This window comes from Falco naumanni, chromosome 8, assembly GCF_017639655.2.
Source record: "Falco naumanni isolate bFalNau1 chromosome 8, bFalNau1.pat, whole genome shotgun sequence".
Lineage (NCBI taxonomy): Eukaryota > Metazoa > Chordata > Aves > Falconiformes > Falconidae > Falco > Falco naumanni.
In genome coordinates this window covers 13,148,631-13,169,259 of record NC_054061.1, presented here as the reverse complement: position 1 = coordinate 13,169,259, position 20,629 = coordinate 13,148,631, and the positions used below count along the sequence as shown (strand labels likewise).

General features: G+C 40.5%; 2 protein-coding genes across 6 annotated transcripts; one reads left to right on the top strand and one right to left on the bottom strand.

The window, feature by feature from the left end:
* Window positions 1-234: 234 nt before the first annotated feature.
* On the bottom strand, window positions 235-4,726 carry PTTG1 (PTTG1 regulator of sister chromatid separation, securin). The gene is made up of 6 exons (XM_040604849.1): window positions 4,595-4,726; window positions 3,676-3,778; window positions 3,197-3,375; window positions 2,267-2,360; window positions 1,320-1,469; window positions 235-389 (listed from the first exon to the last, which is right to left on the bottom strand). Exons 2-6 carry the CDS (start codon window positions 3,755-3,757, stop codon window positions 310-312), a joined length of 585 nt encoding a protein of 194 aa, XP_040460783.1. The 5' UTR covers window positions 3,758-3,778; window positions 4,595-4,726; the 3' UTR covers window positions 235-309.
* Window positions 4,727-4,876: 150 nt separating this feature from the next.
* On the top strand, window positions 4,877-18,000 carry SLU7 (SLU7 homolog, splicing factor). Of its 5 annotated transcripts, XM_040604095.1 has the most exons (17): window positions 4,900-4,924; window positions 5,171-5,241; window positions 5,325-5,501; window positions 6,106-6,259; window positions 6,525-6,605; window positions 7,140-7,304; window positions 8,737-8,802; window positions 10,371-10,418; window positions 10,909-11,040; window positions 11,326-11,423; window positions 12,526-12,593; window positions 12,741-12,880; window positions 13,769-13,930; window positions 14,431-14,535; window positions 14,726-14,800; window positions 15,056-15,160; window positions 16,157-18,000. In XM_040604095.1, exons 3-17 carry the CDS (start codon window positions 5,338-5,340, stop codon window positions 16,334-16,336), a joined length of 1,743 nt encoding a protein of 580 aa, XP_040460029.1. In that variant the 5' UTR covers window positions 4,900-4,924; window positions 5,171-5,241; window positions 5,325-5,337; the 3' UTR covers window positions 16,337-18,000. The 5 variants fall into 5 exon arrangements, with proteins under 5 accessions (XP_040460028.1, XP_040460029.1, XP_040460030.1 ...); XM_040604094.1 differs by lacking the exon at window positions 5,171-5,241 and having other exon boundaries at window positions 4,877-4,924; XM_040604096.1 differs by lacking the exon at window positions 5,171-5,241 and having other exon boundaries at window positions 4,923-4,943.
* The last annotated feature ends 2,629 nt before the right edge of the window (window positions 18,001-20,629 follow it).

The window sequence follows — 20,629 nt, the reverse complement described above, 5'->3', positions numbered from 1 at the left end:
TAATGGATGAAGTTATGTAAATAGTGAGATCAGAGGGGCCCCTTAATCCACCATGACCACACAGTCAAATCAGCAGGTACCAACTCCCAGATACGGCTCACAACAGCGTATTACAGCCTTGCTTAGAAAGCTTACCCAGGCTCTGCTTTAACTGTTTGGCAGCCTCCTTTCCAAAGCACTATTTTACTACCTGCATCTCGGGTCTACTGAAAACCAGTAAAAAGTCCAGTATCATACATGTTAGATTAGCCTTTATTAAAATACAGAGCTACATGAAATTCAAACTTAATAGAAGCTTCAGAATACAAATTAAAGGTCATAGTTTGGAGGTGGCATGTCAATGATCTCATCCAGGGTAGCAAGAAAGTCAGCAGTTGATTGTAGCAAGTCTGAAATAGAAATGGAGCAAATCAGTTTCTCATGAAACCCAGAATTCATACTCCCTAACATAGCCTAGGTCCCAGTGGATTAGCATAAACCTCTGGAATGACTAAGGGAAATATTGTTCAATTGCACCTAACTGATCAGTTAGCAACACACCATAAAAGATTCTCAGCAACATCACTTTGAGACTACGTGCTGGTTTTAGCTGGGATGGCATTAAATTTCTTCATAGTAGCTGGTATGGGACCATGCTTTGGATTTGTGCCAAGAATTGATAATTTGGGGATGAACCTGTTATTGCCCAGCAGTGCTTACACAGAGTCAAGTCCTTTTCTACTTGTCCTACCACCCCAGCAGTGAGGAGGCTGGGGAGACAAGAAGTTGGGAGGGGACACAGCTGGGACAGCTGATCCCAACTGACCAAAGGGACACCGCAGACCATATAACATCATGCTTAGCACAAAGCTGGGGGAAGGAAGGAGGGGATGTTCAGAGTGACTGCATTTGTCTTCCCAAGTAACCATTACACATGATGGAACCTGCTTTCCTGGGAACGGCCAAACACCTGCCTCTCAATGGGAAGTGGTGAATGAATTCCTTGTTTGGCTTTGCTTTACTTAAACTGTCTTTATAAAACCCACAGGTTTTCTCACTTTTACTTTTCTAATTCCCTTCCCCATCCCACAGGGGGGAGTGAGCAAGCAGCCGTATGGTACCTAGGTGTCAGCTGGGGTTAAACCACAACAGACCACTATCTGTACAAGTAGGGTTGACCAGTTGAATTCAGCTTAACTACACAAAGAGCCGTTGATACTACTGTGCTATTCTAGTATTTAGGACAACAATGGCAGTTCACCACTGTAGCCAACTAGCTTCCCTCCCAAACCACTAACAAGCACAGTATGTACTGAAAATCATGCTAAATTTCCACTTACTAGACTCCCTTGAAATCTCCTCAATCTTCACAGGTGAAGGAACCATGTTCACACATCTGTCATATGTCCTTTCAAATACCATGAGGGGAACACCACACAGGTTGATATTGCTTATTTTGTCCTCTTCAGGAAGATCAAAACTCTCAAACTCTGAGAAATACACACTGCAGTTTAGTAACAGCACACAGCAGCAGTAGCCTGGGAAGGTGCAAACTCTCCTAGCAAAACACTACAACCCAACAGTCCCCTGCTAAGGGGTATTTAGTTGCAGTTACACCTTGGTGTATAGGATTTCATGGACAACTAACACTTATCAAAAGACTAGACTGCATAGCGTAACTGCTAATGTAAAGCAGGAGCTTTTAGTAGTTTCTTTCCTATCACTATACCAAGTCAACTTCATCAAACACAGCATCCATTTCACCAACACTGAAGTAGTCTTTGGTACAGTAGTTTTTGCACACTTGCTTCCACATGAACTGGATGGTTCAAGGACACTTTTAAGGACTGAGATAAGAGTATCTGCAAAGGGGTGTGCTAAGAACAGCTTTAGAAGTTTAATCTTCAACTGTTATATTCCACAGCAGTAGGAATCTCTTCAGTTACAAATTACCATCTTGGCACACACTCTTAAGAGAACTATATTCTTTAGTACTGCTGAAGTATTCCTTTCAATACTTGTCTACTAGTTGCCATTTAATGTATTAAGAGGCCATCACAAGGTAATTTAGAACTAGTTTCCTGCCACCATAACAAACTCTACTGCAGATCTAAAGCAGTTAGAAATATTAACAAGAATAAGTTAGTATTTTAGAAGTAGGAAGCATCCTTATGTTTAAGAAAGGGCTCTGGAGAAATGCAATGCCAGCCGTTTGCCACAATAGCTTGGCCAAAGTATTACAACAAAGTCACCACTCATGATCAGTAATTACACCAATAGTTCTTACCTCGAGGATCAAAAGGAAACATATTTTCTATTTCTGGCCAGTCTTCTTCAGCTATTGCATCACAGCTTTCTGATGGTGCTGTCTTTCCAGTAATCTTAAAAAGAGAAAGTCACATTATTTGAGCTACTGCAGTTTCCCTTTGTGGTAGCTTTCCTGTGCTGCACAGGTGTACAGACAGATGCCTGCCATACAGTCCTCAGTTAGGCTTAAATCCCAATACCTTCAACACAAATAAGCTGGAGATGGGCAAATGCTTCAGATGAGTTTGTGTAGTGCAGTACTATATAGTGTGGCAAAAAATCACTGCACTGGAACATTCAGGTTCATAATATTAAACTCCTGATGCTTCACATGTGAACAAGACCTCAAGCCAGCTAATTTTCTCTAGAGCCACTTGTTTGCCACTAGGTATGTTCTAAGTTGCTGTACTCCCGTTGCTTATGTAGGCATGATGGTTTGGGCTAGGATAGAGTTATTTTTTCTTAGTAGCTCACAGGATGCCACACTTTAGATTCACGGTGAAAACAGTGTTGGTAACACAGCTGGTTTAGCCACCACTGTGCAGTGCTTACAGAGCCAAGCCCTTTTCTGCTTCTCACCATCCCACCAGTGTGAGGCAGTGCTACTTTTTCAGGCTGCGAGGCATAGCAAGGACAGCTGACCCCATCTGGCCAAAGGGATATCCCATACCATATGATATCATGCTAAACAATGAAAACTAGCAGGGAAGTTTCCCAGGGCTGCCACTGCTTAGGGACTGGCAAGGCATCAGTCAGCTACTGGTGAGAAACTGGGTTTGGTTTTCTTTGACATTTTTAATTAATAAATTCTTTTAATCTCAGCCCATGAGTTTTCTCACTTTTACCCTTGCAGTTCTCTCCCACACACCCTTCATCACCACCTACCCCTGTAGAAGTGTGTTGTACTCACTTTGTTGGCAGTGCAAGGCTGATTTTTCTGTCTTATCTTTTCTGTCTTGCTCATGACTCCTTCAGTTCTATTCACATTTCCAAGAGCCTTTCTGACAGAGCAAGGGGTGGCTGGAGATCTACTGATTGTTTTTTTAGGAAGTGGAGTGTTAACTAGCATTCTTTCACATAAGACTTTTGCTGGAGGGAGGGGAAGGAAGAAGCAAATTTTACCAAACCTGAAGTTTGCTTCATTAAGTACATGTGACTGAAAACGACTTGTCAAAAATCATTGCTTACCATTTATAACTCACAAGCATAAGCCACATCTACAACAAATAGAGTTATATTCATTTCTGTAGTAATTGACGAGCTTAGCAGATTTAGTTAGATAAGTAGGTATACAAACAGAAAACTATTACTGCTCAAAATAGTGAATAACAAGACATGACTTAGGCATTTCACTTGATCCCCTACTGGCTCAGGGCAGTATATACACACAAGATCCAGAAGGGCGTCTTAGCTGATTCTTAGCAGCACACACTTCACCATTCTCCTTGTCAATAAGGATCAGCGTTGCCATCTTCAGGTTGACAGGACCACTCTGTAAAGTCGGGGGGGGGGGGGGGGGGGCGGGGAAGAGAGGAAATCATTCTTATCATTTCTTCTTCCACAGTACACTTTTTAAACAAACCACATTTAAAACAACATAGCTGCCATGTGCTGGGTCCCAGAGCAGAGGAAACAAGCCCATACCTTACAACACTTCATAGCAGCTCAGCTACAGACCCTTACATTTGAAGGCATTATTAGTACACATGGTAGACTCAAAGTCCTAAAGGCGCTTGTACAAGTTCGGGCAAGTAGCAAGGTCTCACTAGCAGTCTTATAGACTTAATACATTTGGTTTGTACCTCCTTTATAGAATTTAACTGCTTCCTCAGTGTAAGAAAAGAGTGCAGCTCCTAGCCTAGTGATCCAGTCCTCAGGTCAGCTTGGAGCACTTAAGCAGCCAAGAGTAACGCCAGCTATGTTACTAGCCGAGACATCTCTTCCCCAGAGAAGGAAACCATTGGAGAACACCCTACACAAACCGACTGCCTGACTACCGATCTCCAGCCCCATCTGAGGCAGCACACCAGAGTGGGCCCTTGCACCCCTACCAACAGCCAGGCAGCTCCTACTCGGGGCTTACGTGGCTGGGTAAGCCGTTCCTCATTCACAGGTCTGCAGAAAAATCTGCTTTTAGTTGGTACAGCTTGGAGCCTAAAACTTAAGCGCGAAGCCAGAGCAGGCTTACAGGGCTCAGCACTCCCCTAAAGCCACCTCCTGGCCACAGCTCTAGCAGCCCTCCCCTAGGACACCCCGGCTCTAACCGCGTAGTACCAACCGCCCTCCCAGGCCCAGCGGCCACGCTCACCTCGGCACCTACGGTTGGCTCCGGGGCAGGACAACAGCGGGGCCGTACTCGCCTCAGGTGCGGAACCAGGCTCAACCCCTCAGAGAGCGAAGCAGCCGCACCCTCCCGCTTCCCGGCTCTTAAACTATCTCCGCAGCGCCCATTGGCCGCTTCGACTAACGCTCGGCCGCCGATTGGCTCAGCAGCGCCGCCCACGGCGCTCGTGGTTGGCCGAGCAGGGCCGCGCCTGTCGCCGCCCCGGTAGTGACGGAAGGGGCGGGGCCGAAGGCGGGGCCGCGGGGCATTGTGGGGCATTGTGAGATATTTTGGTGGGGCGGTGCGGCCTAGCTGGTAAACAAGGGTGGCGGAGGTGTGGGTGCCTAGCGTCCGGGGGCGGCGGTACGGTTGTCCGGGCGGGGGTCGGCCGCCAAGCAGCCGCTTTGGGCCGCGGGGAGGTACCCGCATTGTGGCGGGCCGGGGGGCCCCGTTGGGGCGCCGCTTTCTCGTGGTCGCTGTCCTGCTTTGCACTTAGGCCGCGGTAGGCCTCCGTTTGCGCGTTGTTAGGAGGAACGTTAATAAGTTAATTTTTTTTCTCAGTACCGCTGCATGGTCTTGTGGAAAGATGCACGCTAAGAACGTTTAAACTGCGTTACTGTCTTCACTGAATGGTACAAAACCACGTTGAAGAACTGCTGTCAAATGGTATCGATTGGTAATACTTTTTCAGTTTTCTTCTTTTTTTCTCTTACAGGGAGAAAACCAAAATGGCATCAGGGACAGTAATGAATGCCCCTCCTTCAGGAGGATCAAATGATGTGAGCCTAGAGGAACCAAAGAAGATGACACGGGAAGACTGGAGGAAAAAGAAGGAATTAGAAGAACAAAGGAAACTAGGGAATGCACCTGCTGAGGTGGATGAAGAAGGAAAGTAAGTTTCGTTAAAAATACGCTTTTTCCAAAGTTACTGGTTAAAACTGTCTTTTTACCTGTTGTGATGTCAGAATAATCGTGAGGGTGATACAAGATTTCCACATGACTTATGGTAGAAGTAAATAGCTGAACTTCATGCACTTGCTTTTAACGTTCCATTATCCTCAGGGAACTGGTATTTTCCAAAAAAAAGTAGCTTTAGTGTTTATCTACTGTATGATCTATTGATGACGCTGCTAAAAAGTCCCATCTGTGCAGCTGCTTACAAGTGATACTTTAAAAACGACCAAAGCATAATACTGGGGGACTTGTTTCTGCAAGGCTTGTTACTTCTGAGAAATGTTACTATTTTTGTGCTAAATAACACTGTGTATAATAAGGTATTTGATTTGAAGTCAGGAGTTTAGGTGAATTAGATGGCAACAAAATCTCAGTGAAGGTCTGTGTTTAGTTAAGAGTTCATGTTGCAGCGCCTAGTAACAACAACACTATTATCTCTCCTAAAGCACTGAACTTTAATGTGAGATTTATTTGTTAACGTAAATTGTTGGGGGGGGGTGGTGTCCCTGTGCCATGTACTTATTACACAACATTTTTTACAGAGATATCAATCCTCATATTCCTCAGTACATATCCTCAGTACCATGGTACATAGATCCTTCTAAAAGACCTACACTGAAACATCAGAGACCTCAGCCAGAGAAGCAGAAACAGTATAGCTCCTCTGGAGATTGGTACAAACGAGGAGTTCAAGAGGTATGCAAGATGTTTTTGTCATAAAATAAAGATGTGGTTTGATGCCACAAGGAAATAATTTCCTATTATGTGTTTTTGAGGGAGATGGGAGGTGGGAATTTTTACTCAGCAGGCAAGCAGCAGTGTTTGGTGATAATCAAAACATGTGTTCTTGGTTTGTGTAGACCACACACGCTTCAGTTGTATTGAATAATGAATTTGTTCCTGCAAAGACATATATGAATCTTGCCACAAGTTTGTACAACACTGTCCTTTTGTTGTTTAGCATGCTGTAGCAACTAGATATCGTAAAGGAGCTTGCGAGAACTGTGGTGCATTGACACACAAGAAGAAAGACTGCATGGAGGTAAACTTGACTTTTTTTGTTGTTTTAATGGTTTTGAAAACAGTGAATTCTAATCTTAGGGGGAAATGGCTAGCTACAGATAAAAATTACTAATTTTGAAAAAGCTATTTTGAAAAAAGTTTACAAACGTTGAAAGGTAGATTGAAAATTTCTAAAGAAATTATGTACAGAAATTGAAGAGAGAAAATGATACTATCCAGGGTGAGAGTGTTTAGCTCTTCCTGTTAATTTGCTTTAATGCAAGTGCTGCTGTGCTTATCTTTCTGTTTCAGCTAGAAGCCATACCTAGAAACTGTGTTTTAATTGCTTTCTTAACTGTGGAAAACAAGAGTTAGAAATTGATGGAGTTTGGAGCCAGTTGTGCTACTTTAAAATACAGAAATGAGCTACTTGCATTTATTCATAATTCATAGACTTATAGTGCGAATTTTACTGGCTTTAGAGGAGCTCAACTGATACTATTTTTAAAGGGATATCTGAGTGAGTAACATAGTTTAGTTTAATGGACTGATCCAACCATTTTTTTTCTTTCAGAGACCCAGGAAAGTTGGAGCAAAATACACAGGCATGAATATTGCACCAGATGAACATGTGCAACCTCAGCTGATGTTTGATTATGATGGAAAGCGAGATCGTTGGAATGGTTATAACCCAGAAGAGCACATGAAGATTGTAGAGGAATATTCCAAGGTTGATTTGGTACGTAGGTGCTATGTTTTACTGGGGAAGGTTTTAGTGTTTGGCTTGGCTGGGAGGAGGAGTATTTATGTGCACTGTTAATATTAGACCTTGTGCTGTATTGATAATGAAAAAGTGAGATGGATCCTATGACTGACAGTGAACTTCACTTAAACTGAAAATTCATATCGGAACTGGCAACTGCATATGGGTCTGGAGAATAAAAGAAATGTCTCTCCAGATTGCCTACTTTTAATAGACAAGCCTTAGAATTTATTACCCAAGATGCAGATTGAATCACAGGCAAGAAAGGAATTTATTGTGTGGCTGTATTAGAGCCAATGAATCTATATCTATTTTATAACTCATTCACGTTGTTTTACTTATGAATCCTTTTTGTTACCGTGATGGCTCAGTGGACTATTTGTACATCTTTGTGCAGATTGGCACCTTGCTGTTGCATTTAACTTTCTATCTGTGTGCGCCAAATCCATGTGGACATTTAAATTCTTAGAAGAAAAAAAAAATACTAGTTCACTACCTTGGCTGGATGTTGGCTACCTGTTCCAAAAGGTAGTTAGGTGCCTAACTCACTCACTCCCATTGGTGCATGGTCCTCGTGTTTTCCTATAGCATGTAGGGAAGCTAATGCTAAATGTGATCTGATCAGTGTGTTTAAATGTCTAATCAGCATGTTTAAAGACAGGGCCAGGCTCTTCGTAGTAGTATCTAGTGACAGGACAAGAAGCAGAAGCCCAAATTGAAGTATAAGAAATTCTGTTTAAACAGAAAAAAAAAAAATGTTCCACTGTAAGAGTGATCAGACAGTGGCACAGCTTGCCCAGTAGGGCTGGGGAGTCTCCTTTCTTGGAGGTAGTCAAAACCTGCCTAGACACAGTCCTGGGCAACCTGTTGTAGGCAAGCTTGCCTTGAGCAGGGGGATGGTCATCGGCAGTCTCCAGAGGTACCTCCAGTATCAGCTGTTCTGTGGTTTGATGGTGTCAAACTTACACAGAAATTCACTACATGCTGCATTAAAATCTGACTTCACATGCTAGATTTTGGTACCTCCTGGATGAACCCAAATGCTTGCAGCGTCAGTCATGAAGTACCTTAAGCACTAAAGTTTTTAACTAGATTGTGAAAACACAATAATAAAACATGGTTGTTTTTAAACACTCTTGATCTAAAATAAGCTATCTCTTTCTCTAAAGTACGATGAATTTAGTAATTGTATAGCTGCATAAACTCTAGTAAACTCTTATTGAGCAGTATAATATACAGTAGTAAAATGGTTAGTAGACTTCGTTTCCTTGAGGCCCAAAAAACAATGCAACAAAGCATAAGAGTAAAGGAGACAAGCAGCAGTCACAAGAGATGCTTATGATAAGCATTACTACACACTTGCTATTAAAAACAAGTATTAAAACAAATGCATTTTCATGATACACAGGCCAAACGTACACTGAAAGCCCAGAAGCTTCAGGAGGAGTTAGCATCAGGGAAGCTGGAGCAAGTGGTAAGTAAATTAAACCTTAATTTATTTTTATTTAGACTATATAAGAATGCAACAGGTTATGTCTGCTTTCTGATGCTTTTACTGGCTGTGCAGGGTCTGCTATTGTTTTTTATGCCCTTCAGTAATTTAAAGATCTTCCTAGCACTGACATACTCTGCGTCATATTCAAGAATTTGAAGCATCTTCTTTGAAATGAGAGTTGCTTTGTTTTCCCTTCATGGGCGAAAAATCTGATTATTATTATTATTGCTACCATTAACGACGTGGAATTTTTGGTCAGAAAAACTCTTTTCATTGAGTAATATTTTTCTTACGTTGAATTGCTTTTTTTTAATTATTATTTAAAGGTCATTATGTCTTGACTTATGTTGAATGTGACTGTAGATTGTTTTGGTAATGCTTAATATAAATTGGAATAGGAAGGTATTTTCTTTATCTTAAACCAAACTTGTTTCTTCTTCAGTCGTTGCTGTGACTATTTGCAGTGTCTCTGGTTATTGAAGGCTGAGCATATATCTGTTTCCCTCTGGCTTTTAACTGCAGAGTTGGCATCTTCTGTTAACTTCTACTAGCTTCTCTTAAGTTATAGACAATGCTTTTGATAATCTTTGATATAAAATTCTCATCTTAAAAGGCATTTCTGATAATATTCTAAGTTTTATAAAATGGGGAGAAAGTAGCAACTGCTGCTGGTCAGAAGTAGGTTTTCTTAATCAATATTGTAAGAAACAAACCAAGCAAAATACTACATACATCAGGCCTCCGTTTCCCAGAGGTTGTTACCTTGCATTTTATCACTAGATGGCAGAGTGAGCTTAAATCTCCAATCCAACACAAACTGTAGTGTCTGACCTTCCCCATAGAAAAGATTCTTTCTCTTTTTAATGCCTTTTTTCACCACAAGGCAAGCATTGTTGGCTTACATATACTTCCTTATAAAATGGAGCTGTAAGAAGAAACGTTTGAAACATAAAAACTGTCTCTGATGGAGAGGACCAAGGCTGGTTTTGCATAGTCAGTGCCACTGCTGGTCAGGACTCACAGTTGTTTCATCTTCATACACTGCAGGTATTCTCAAGTTAGAGTCTAAGCACGTTAAAAAAAAATAATTCTGGCTATGTTTCTCCACGTTAAATTACATCTTCTGATTCATGCTCAGTATTCCTGTCAACTAAGTACTTCCGTACATTTCTTAATTATGTTTTTTAAGCTTTCAGAGTTTAATCTTGGTTGTATTTGCATGATATGAAACAGGCTAGTATAAACCATTAGTGTTCAAAGGAATAGCAAGCTCTAAGTAACAGCAGCAGTTCTAGAATTTCCTGTTCATGCAAAGGTTTGGAAATTTAGTTGGGAATACAGTGAAAAGGTCTCCAAGAGGTGTCTGCAATAGAGATGCTTACAAGCTCTTCCCTAGAACATTATATAGCAGTCTTTGTGTGTTTTGTGCCACAGGTAAATTGTATTTTGTGTGCAGTGTCAAGCTCTGCTTTGATTGCTCTTTATACCCCTGCCATCTTTCCTCTCTTCGCTATCTTCTCTGCTGATGTGTTCTTTGTTTGCTGCAGAACTCCCCAAGACACCAGTGGGGAGAAGAGGAACCAAATTCACAGACAGTAAGATGATTACCCACTGCATCACACCACGGGCAGAAAAAAAGGACCTGTAGTTAGTCGAGCAGTGAAACAAGGGTGGCATAAGGCTTTCAGTGTAGAGTTCGTGCCACTGGCTGCCTGTTCTTTTGGGCAGAGTTGTTGGATTTCACAGAGGGATTTTTGGTTTTGTTTTTAATTCCTGTGTGTTGTCAAACCTTAGAGATGCAAGCAAACAGCTAGTTCTTAATATGTGGTAAGTTTTGCCCAAGATAACTGTTTTCTTGATATCATCACAGTTATGTTTTTGTAACTGTTTCCACATGAGGAAGTAGAAATCCTTTAACAAGAGTGTTTCTGAAAACTGTTGAATGATAGATTAGCATGACAGCACACTTAAGCCCAGCTAAACGATGCTAGCTTTTAACTACAGGGATTGCAGAATTTTTAATGAAACCAGTAAAATCTAGAATGAATGTCCTCTTTTATTTAGAAGTTTCCCATCTTTCCTCAGGAAAGAGATCATAACAGTGAAGATGAAGATGAAGACAAATATGCAGATGACATTGATATGCCTGGGCAGAACTTTGACTCTAAAAGACGTATCACAGTTCGAAATTTACGTATTCGGGAAGACATTGCAAAAGTGAGTAAAGAATTCTTTACAGATACATTTACATGTATTCATGCGAGTTTATTTTTTTAAAAAAAATGTACACTCAATTATTAGTGAGTTTGCATATAGGTCTTTGGGTTTGAAGGTTAAGGTCTATTTTCAGTTCTGTTCCTGCTCATGTTATGACTTTGTCGGGATCATCCTTTTACAAAGATGTGATGTTTTTAAATGTCTAAGCTGGGGGATACAGGAGTAACTTCAGTTCTTTTAAAATTATAAATATCAAATATATTTTATGTTGTTTTCTTTCCCTAGTACTTGAGGAATCTAGATCCAAACTCTGCTTATTACGATCCCAAAACAAGAGCAATGAGGGAGAACCCATATGCCAATACAGGCAAAAATCCTGATGAGTAAGTTATACCAGGGTCATGCTTGTGTATCCAACAAAACTGTTAAAAATGAAATTAATAGTTTTGTGTTTTATCTGTATGTCATTTTATTGATTAATCTCTAGTCAGTTATGGATAAAAGTACGAGTAAGAATTGTTTTATTTAGCAGCAGGTTTAGGTTTAGTATATAAAATGGTATTTTAGTAATACTGGCCCTTCATCTTCAGGGATATGTGGGCCGCCATTTAGTGGAATGATCCATACCAGGATTAGAACACTCTGCTGTATCCAGAGGTGATACCTGTAAACAATAGTGATGTTTCTGTAAAGTGTTTCAGTAACCACATCTTAAGCTTCATCCCTTGTTTGTTGGGAAGCATTCAGCACTGGAGACTAGCACAGAGTATCTAACCATTCTGTGACTGTGTAATTAGGAGCAAGAGCTCATCATATTAATGGAGTCTGCATGGAAAAGGTCTGAAAGCTTTGGCATTGTCTAGATGGACAACTTAATTAAAGAATGCCATAGGCTGGCTGTTGGCTGCACATAAGGCTGTCTCACTTAAAACCCCAGTCAAGCACTTGAGCTGTGACCCCGCCTTGACCTGTGTAGTGCTGTGGACTTCCAGAGTAGACAGGCTGTGAGTAGAAACATTTATTCAGAGTACAGTAATTGGATTAGCTCGCTGCCTGAAATAGAATGGCAGTGGCTAAATGCTAGCAAATAATGCTCTTTCCACCTCTCCTTGCCCCCAGCTAGAATAATGCCAGTCAATTCTTTTTTTTTTTTTTAGATGCAGATGGTTTCTCTTGTCTCTACAGTTGTAATGTGATCTTTGTTGAATCTTGTGTTTCTGCCACAGCTCTGCAGACTGTACATTTTTCACAGTGGCTTTGGGGAGATGACGAGAGTGGAAAATTGGACTGTTAACATTACTTGATTTTCAACCTGTGTTTTATATACTCTTTGTGAATCTCTTCATGGGGTGTGCAAAAGATAACAGAGCAGTAAAGCTGTTACCACAAAGGAGAACTTTTACTTTCCTGTTGGTGTTCTGTGACTGTATTTAAGAGGAAATCATGTTACTTGAATACTAAAAATCGTACTGTTCTTTTCTGCAGAGTTGGTTATGCAGGTGACAACTTTGTTCGCTACACTGGAGATACCATTTCAATGGCACAGACTCAGTGTAAGTGGGTTTTGGGTTTGGTTTTTTTTGTTGAGTATTTTTTTAAGGAAATGGACACAAAAGACTCAAGTTAACAATACTTTTCATAATTTGAATATATATGTCAGTTTTAGGATAAATACTGAGTGAAATCTCTTGTGTACACAGTGTTTGCTTGGGAGGCTTATGACAAAGGCTCTGAAGTTCATCTTCAAGCAGATCCTACAAAATTAGAGCTACTTTATAAATCCTTCAAAGTGAAGAAAGAGGATTTCAAGGCACAGCAGAAAGAAAGCATCCTAGAGAAGGTAATAGACAATTGGTTTTATTTAATAGGAATTCTGTTGGAAGCCTGGGTCTTGAGGAGCAAATAGGATTAATGTGATGTGAAAATGCATCAGCTGTTCTCAGCAATTTAGATATATAAAAAGATTTTTATATCAACACACTCTCATCAGTTGGATTCATTATGTTATTTAATATAGGAAACTTTGAAGATCTGTTATTTTTTCTTTGGATTATTGGGAGGTCTTCCCTTAACTGTCAGAATTTCTCCAGTGAAAAATTGGACAGCAGTATGTAGGAAGAGTGGGAATTTAAATATTTTAATTTTTTTAAATACAAGTGGTTGAAAATATACTGTTTGAAAGTGGTATCTTTTGTAATATATCCAAGTAACTGTCTCCTAAAATTATTTTTAAACTTTTCTCTTAAATGTGAAAAGCAGAATTTTCAGACTCTTGTTTTGGGTGCAGTCTTCTAGATAAATAATTATTTTCTATTTTGCAACTGGTTTCTTGGACAACTGACAGCTGACAAGATTTTAACCTTGTCAGCGTTCATGTTTGGAAGGGGAGCTGGAAGTACTGCTCTAGGTATACCACAGCCTTTGGTTTTCTGCTTTGAGTAAGGAATATCACTTACTCATTTTCTACTGGAATTCTCCAGGTAGAAAAAGAAAAAAAAAACAAAAACCAAAGAAAACCAAAACACTGAAAAACACCACAGTGGCCATAGGAGATGTATTTCTCTTAACTATTCACTCTCCATCCACTACTTCAGTGTCGTCTTTAGAAGGTACCGAAGGTGACATTTTTGAAATGTATGCTTAACTACATAAAAGGTTTGGTGTTGTGGTTTTGGTTTTGGGCTTTTTTTCCAAAACTATGACATGTCATTTCTTATGTGCATTTTAGTATGGAGGACAAGAACATCTGGATGCCCCACCAGCTGAACTGCTGTTAGCTCAAACAGAAGATTATGTGGAGTACTCTAGGCATGGAACAGTCATCAAAGGACAAGAGAAAGCTATTGCTTGCTCTAAATATGAAGAGGATGTAAAGATCAACAACCATACAGTAAGCCCTAGCTTATGTAATTTTGACATTAAAAAAATTATATTCCTTCCCACCAGAAGGGAATGAGGTATGATAGGATACCGTATGATATAATTAATACAGCAAATAAATTTCCTCTGTCTCAAATGTGTCATTCTTCCTTTTCTACTAAGGAATTTCAAATTGTCATGGTTGCAATACGAATTTGAGGGGTTGTGATGTTGATTTGAGGAGTTGCGATGGCAGTCTTAAAATGAAGGGGAAGTTACTGTGTTTCCCTTCAACTTTGAATGGGTTGATCACATCCTGTTGCTTTTCTCTTTTTTTTTTTTTTTTTTTTTTTTTTTTTTAAACTGTACCTGTAATGCTAATGTAAAATTACAAAAATATTTCTCATGATTTTCCCTTCTGGATTGTTTGAATAATTTACTTAGCAGAATATAACCTCAGGAATAAATTGCAGGCTGCCTCTTACATGAGTATCATTATGGACATAACTGCTATGGTGTGTTCTCTTGCAGTGTATTTGGGGTTCCTATTGGAAAGAAGGCAAGTGGGGTTACAAATGCTGCCACTCATTTGTCAAGTACTCGTACTGTACAGGAGAAGCCGGGAAAGAAATTGCTGTAAGTACTGTCTCACTTGGTCACTTGGAAAGGGCTAAAAAGCATTCATCTTCCTACCTGTGTTTTAGACTGATTTGCTTGGGGGGGGGTGGGGGGGTGTTTTTTATTGTTGTTTTGGGTGGGGGTTTTTGTCCTTACTTTTTCAAACGTGCTTAGTAAATGGGCATGCTTTCTCTTGCCTGTTGTACAGAATTCTGAAGCAAGCTTACTGGAAGAGCAACCCAGGGAGGAGGAACACATGACAAAACCCAAAACACTGATGGAGGTAGGTTGTCTCCCTTGCCTCAGGAAGGCAGATTCTTTTCCTCAGTATTTTAAAAGATGGAAAGGTATGTATAACTACAAAATTAGGTAAGTCATAATGAGGCTGAAAATTACTAGACTGCATTATTAGATCATTAACACCTCTACTGAAAGCTAAGCTTTGAAATGGCAGTAATAGATGCTTGGGATTTAATGGCTTGAACATTACTATGTTTGCAAGTTGAATCTTAATAGTAACTGGGGTTCCACCTTATAGATTCACCAAGAGAAACAGAAAGAGAAGAAAAAGAAGAAGCACAAGAAGAGCTCCAATTCAGATAGTGAGGGTGAAGAGAAAAAGAAGCAAGAAAAACTTAAAAAGGTACACTATATTCTGGAGTGGTTTTGTGGCAAAAAGAACTTGAGATACATTTTAAAACAGTGTCAGTTCTATGAAGCCTGTAATGCAGTTCTTATAGTATTCTGGGTTCTTTGATGCTAATTTTGAGCTAAAGCAAATTTAAAATGCTGTTAGATGTTTGAAAGTACATTCCCTATTTCTCAGGCAAACATGCAATAAATACTTAGTTTTGGAAGGCTTAGTTTAGATTATTTAGGAGCACTTCCTGTCTAGGCACCTCTTACAGCTGTAGATCTATAAAAGACATTGCAGAACACAATGATTTGTGTACTGAAGAAAGAGAGGGAGATCAAAGGCACTGTCAAAGTTTAGCTTAGCACTTTTTATCCCAGACTTGGGCCCAGTCTTGCAGTTGATGCAGTAAATCCATCCACCAAGCGATCTGCTGACTGCTGCTGGCCAGCCCTTCCGCAAGCACAGCAGCCCGCCTCTGGATATTCGGAGTGTGAAACTCATGTTAAACTATGGCTGAGCAAAGCATTGTACAAATGCAGCTTCTTTTCCGTAGCAAGAAGGAGCAACAGTAGTAGTTCGAGGAATGAGATAACGTGTATTTCAAAAAGCATTTAAAAAAATGCTCCCTGACTGGGGAAAAACTAAAACAAAACCAAAATCCAAACAAAATCAACTCAACAAGCAAACCCAAACCCCTAAGATCACATGTTTGCTTACCTGCTTTTTTACCTGCTGGATCATGATTACATTTTAGGTAAAGCTGAGGAATTTCTTACTTGATTTTGGCAATTGAAAAGAGATTAAAATATCTTGTGCACTAAACACCTAAAAACCGAGCGTTAAATGAAGTGGGCCATAGGTGGGCCAGACGGATGTGCACTGCTTGTCCCACCGTTTTCCCTGCTGCTTGTTCGTTATATTAGGCTCCAATACAAACTTTAATTGTGTTTTTTTGCTTAACTTTCATTACTGTTTGGGGTTTTTTCTTTACCTTTATTTCAGGCACTAAATGCAGAAGAGGCTCGTCTTCTCCACGTTAAAGAAATCATGCAGTTAGATGAAAGGAAAAGACCATACAACAGCCTGTATGAAACCAGGGAGCCAACAGAAGAGGAAATGGAAGCCTATAGAATGAAACGTCAGAGACCTGATGATCCCATGGCCTCTTTTCTTGGACAGTAGTCGCAGTGAAAATCATTCCAGTACACAAGACTTTTTTTGTACTTGTTTACAATTCCGTAGATACTTGCTTATCCTCCACGTGCCCAATAAGTGCCAGAAATGGCAGAGACCTTTTTTTTGCACCAAAGAAGTTGGTGAAAACTACTTTCAACAGACATGAGCAGTTCAATGCTTACAGCAATTTTGTATATATATGTGTATGTATATATATACAGTCACAAATATATATACACACACACATATATATAATTATACGTATATATAAAATTCATATACCTACTCTATGAATTCTTTGCTGGAAGAGAAAAGATCTGATACTGTCTGGAATTCTACATTTGTTTGGCCAACTAATATATGCGTCAAGTCATGATACATTCAGTAAAATTGTCTGCTCAAAAGGAATGCTCAGCAAGTGTCACTTTACATACAACAGAAATTGTTGGGGTGAGGGGGAGAAGAAAAACCTGATACAGCTACTGAAGCCTCTTACTTGTAAAATGAGTTGCCTGTCATGTAGTTTTAAAAGGAGAAATAGATTCTTTCTTGATCACTTTCTAGTAAGTATTTTGGAAATGTAAAAATGATTGCTTTGTACAGTTTTGGTTAAATTATTATAAAGGTCTTAAATGCTGTCCGGCCTTTTTAATGAAGGGGTTAGGAATAGCTGACTGTAAAGCTTTTAAATTCTAATTTACTTCTGCAGGTGTTGACATAGACATTTCAGTTGCAAACATTTGAGTTCTTTGGTTTTCTGTTTGATAACAGTATTCATCTTACCCTTGTAACTGCCAGTCCTGTTACATGGTGTAACACCAAGTGCTGGGCTCTATTACCTCGTGATAACGTGAAGCAGTATCTGCTTTGTGTTTGGCAGTGTTAGCCCTTGAACTGCGAGTTTTCCCTTTTAACTATTAAAAGTTGAAGAAACAGGTGAAAAAACTTCACAGCATGACTTTAGAGTTGGAAGGCTTGAGAATTGTGGCTGTTATGGTTTAACCTGTCTCATTAAGCATGGCTTTTATAACCACATTTAATGTGGTTATATTAATGGTAGGACAGGGAAGACTGTAATCCTGAGGTTTCTTCTTGAAATTAAGAACCTGATTACAACTTCCACTTTGTAAACAATGAAGGAAGTTAAAGTTACTTGGAAGAAAATGAAACTATGTTGTACCTGTAATTCCTACCTGTAAAGCTGGTTTCCTTTTTTATTAGGTTTTCCTGAAGTCTGCTTCCCCTTTATTTTTGTTACAGAAATACTAATTCTGAATGCACACTTTATTTTGTAAGACTTACAAACCTGACTGCAGACTTTTATTTTATAAAACTTGATTTAAAATTCTTCTAGCACTTGCAAAAAAATATAACCAACTAGTGAGATGGAAGATCTGGGGATGGAATTGTTAATATAAACAAGGACCGGGAAGGAAGAACTTTAAAAGAATAGAAATCTGTGTTTGCAAGAATAGCTTTTGTGTTTTCACAGTGTGGATCTGGACAGTCAGAGGGAGAAAAATACTAGGGGATGTGGTTTTCCTTCTGCTATACTAGTGACTCATGTTCTAAGTTTCCACATTGGCTCATGTCTTGGATCTTCCTAGGTTATGGATAATTTCTAGGGAAAACAGCTCTTCTGCACAGGTAATTACATACAAATAAACATACATTTAAAAGTGTCATGTGCATGATTTCACAGCCGCTTTGAGGATTGAGTATTTTAATGTAGCGTGCATAGCTGATAACGGAAGTGCTGCATCAGTCTGCAACGTAGTTCCGTGTTAAAACTAGCCGATACTGATGATTAAAATTTTAGGCTGAATATTTACTGTTAGGTTATTTACTACATTCCTAGAGATGCTCTGGTATATGACCTGAATACAAACTGTCTTTGGATGGTTTTTCTGCATTGGCTGATTTGAACCATAAACGATTACTCTTCTCAGGGCTGTGACATTGACGTTCCGGCCAGCAAACCTCCAGCTGCAGGGGCAGCAACTGCCAGTCAGGGCCAAGTTCAGTTTCAGGGAAGATGAGGTGTCAGAAGGTTGGTGTTAATCAGTTCCTTTCTAAGAGCAGCTAGAGACTTGATTCTTTATAAAGGAGGCGGTTCAGAACTAACACTGAAAAGAGCAATTCAGAATGAAGAACAAATAATTTGCCAGGCTAGGCAGCCTGTAAAGTTCAGATTTAAACTCGTAATTAGTGAGTATTTTACATCAAAGAGAAAAACGGGGAGAGTGTGAAAGATGTGTGTATTTTAGAAGCCAGTAGAAAGTGTTCAGTACTATAGGGAGATTTGCTTATTACAAATAAACACACTGAATTCCACCGTAACTCGGTGTGGATGGGTTTGGTTGTCAATACCGGTGACTTCCTGGCGTGCCCTGTCTGGCTCCGCTAGGAGGGAGCCGGTGGGAAGCTGGACCAGTCTCCCCTCTGGTGAAGCAGGAAGGCAGCTCTAGGGGGAAAAAGCAGTTAGCAGAGTTTTACTCAAAATACAATTCCTTGAGCTTGTGAATGATGCAGAATAGATTTTGTCTGGATCATTCTCAACAGTTAAAGGACAAATAAAGCTGAAAACATGTTCTCCTATTTATATCGTGAAGGTTAAATGTTAAAGAACATTGTGGATCTGATCATGAGGATTAGTTTTCCTCCATCTGCTTCCCCTTGGATTTGGCATGCAATGTGACTGCTTCCTATTGCACAAGAAAAATGTTTTCTTTCCTCAAATGAGTTTGAAACAAGTTTGTAGGCTCGCCTGGACAAAACCAAACACACAGTGAAAAGGAGCCTACTCCAGCAGAGGCAGCTGAAGTTGAGAACTGCTTTTCACATGCACAAGGAACCGAGGGGAGAGGAAACTCCTCAGCCTCATAACGTCAGGATCCTTGAACCACAACAAGACAGCCCCTCCCAGCAGCCAGGGTGGCTTTCTCTGAATCTTGCCCTTGGCAAAGCTCAAAAGTTATCTCAACTCCCTTTTCAACAGCTGCTCCGAGTGCCGTGGTTTTTCGTCGTTGAGTTTGGTTGGCTGAGGCATGCTCAGGCTGCAGGCTGAGCTCGCCAGCTGATCAGGTGGCATTTGTTTGTTAAAACACATAGATTAAAACTCTCTATTTTTGGTTGAAAAGTGTAGCGTTCTGTGTTATTTTTCAAGGCACTCCAGAAGGTAGTTCTTCTCCTGTTTCCACATTTCTTTGTAGTTGGTTCTTTATGGCTTTCCCGAGCGGGCTGATGAGTGGGGCACACTGTTCCACACCAGCGTAATTGTTTTAGGCTGTTGAGGGGTCAGAAGAAAGCAGGACTGATAGCAAGTAGTTAAGGATGACATGAAGTTCAGCTTCTAGGAAAAAAAACAACAGATGAGACGGGATTTGCTGTGCCCAGTAGCGCCTAGCACAATCCAGTACTGGTGGTTTTCCATTCTGCTTTAGAGTAGAGCTCCACTTCCTCCAGGCCAACACCCCGTGGCCTGAACTATGTGCAGGCAACTCCCCACTGTGCTGTTAGCGCTCCTGTTCACATTTATCTTGCCAGATGCAACAAAGAAATGGGTGGAAATATCATTATAACTTAAAACTAGTTATTTTACATGAAACAAATTCATTCACATCTCTTAGATGACCCAACCAGAACCCCACCAGGGTACCAGATAGCAATGATTTTGGCTTCTGCAGGATACAAGCGCGTTTCAGACCTCAGTGAAACAGAAAAAAAATCACTTTGCCTAAGAAAACCTTGCTCAGTAGGCAGATCAGCAAACACAAAATTACCAACCTACAAATAATACTTAAAATAATTCCAGTAATTCCAAAGCCTTTTAGCAACAGCCTCCACCCAGCCACTCATCCACATGGCATTTGATCTCAGCACAGTCCCTGGCCCATCATTCTGTGATCTCCCACCACCTCTCCTACAAGTGGGACTTCTTTTCAGATGCGTTTATGGCCTTATCACATTTGCACGTGCATCTGTTCTCCATTTTTAGTATACAGCTCAGAACAACAGATTTGGCTCCAACGCCACCTCACAGAAGAGTTTTAACCCATCGCCACTTTTCATCCACGAGCCGCCACGAGGGACGCGTGCTAACAGCGCGTGGGGGAAGGATGGTGGAGGCATGGAAGCAAGGCCGGAGGATGCAGTCACCTGCTGTAGCACCCCGTTAGCAAGGCAGCTGTTACAGCAGCGCAGCAGAAGGAGAAGGTTCCTCCCGCCAGCATTGCTCCTGGTGCTGCGCGCCCTGGTTGGGAAGGGGCGATGCCATCAGCCCCCAGGGCTGCGGGACAC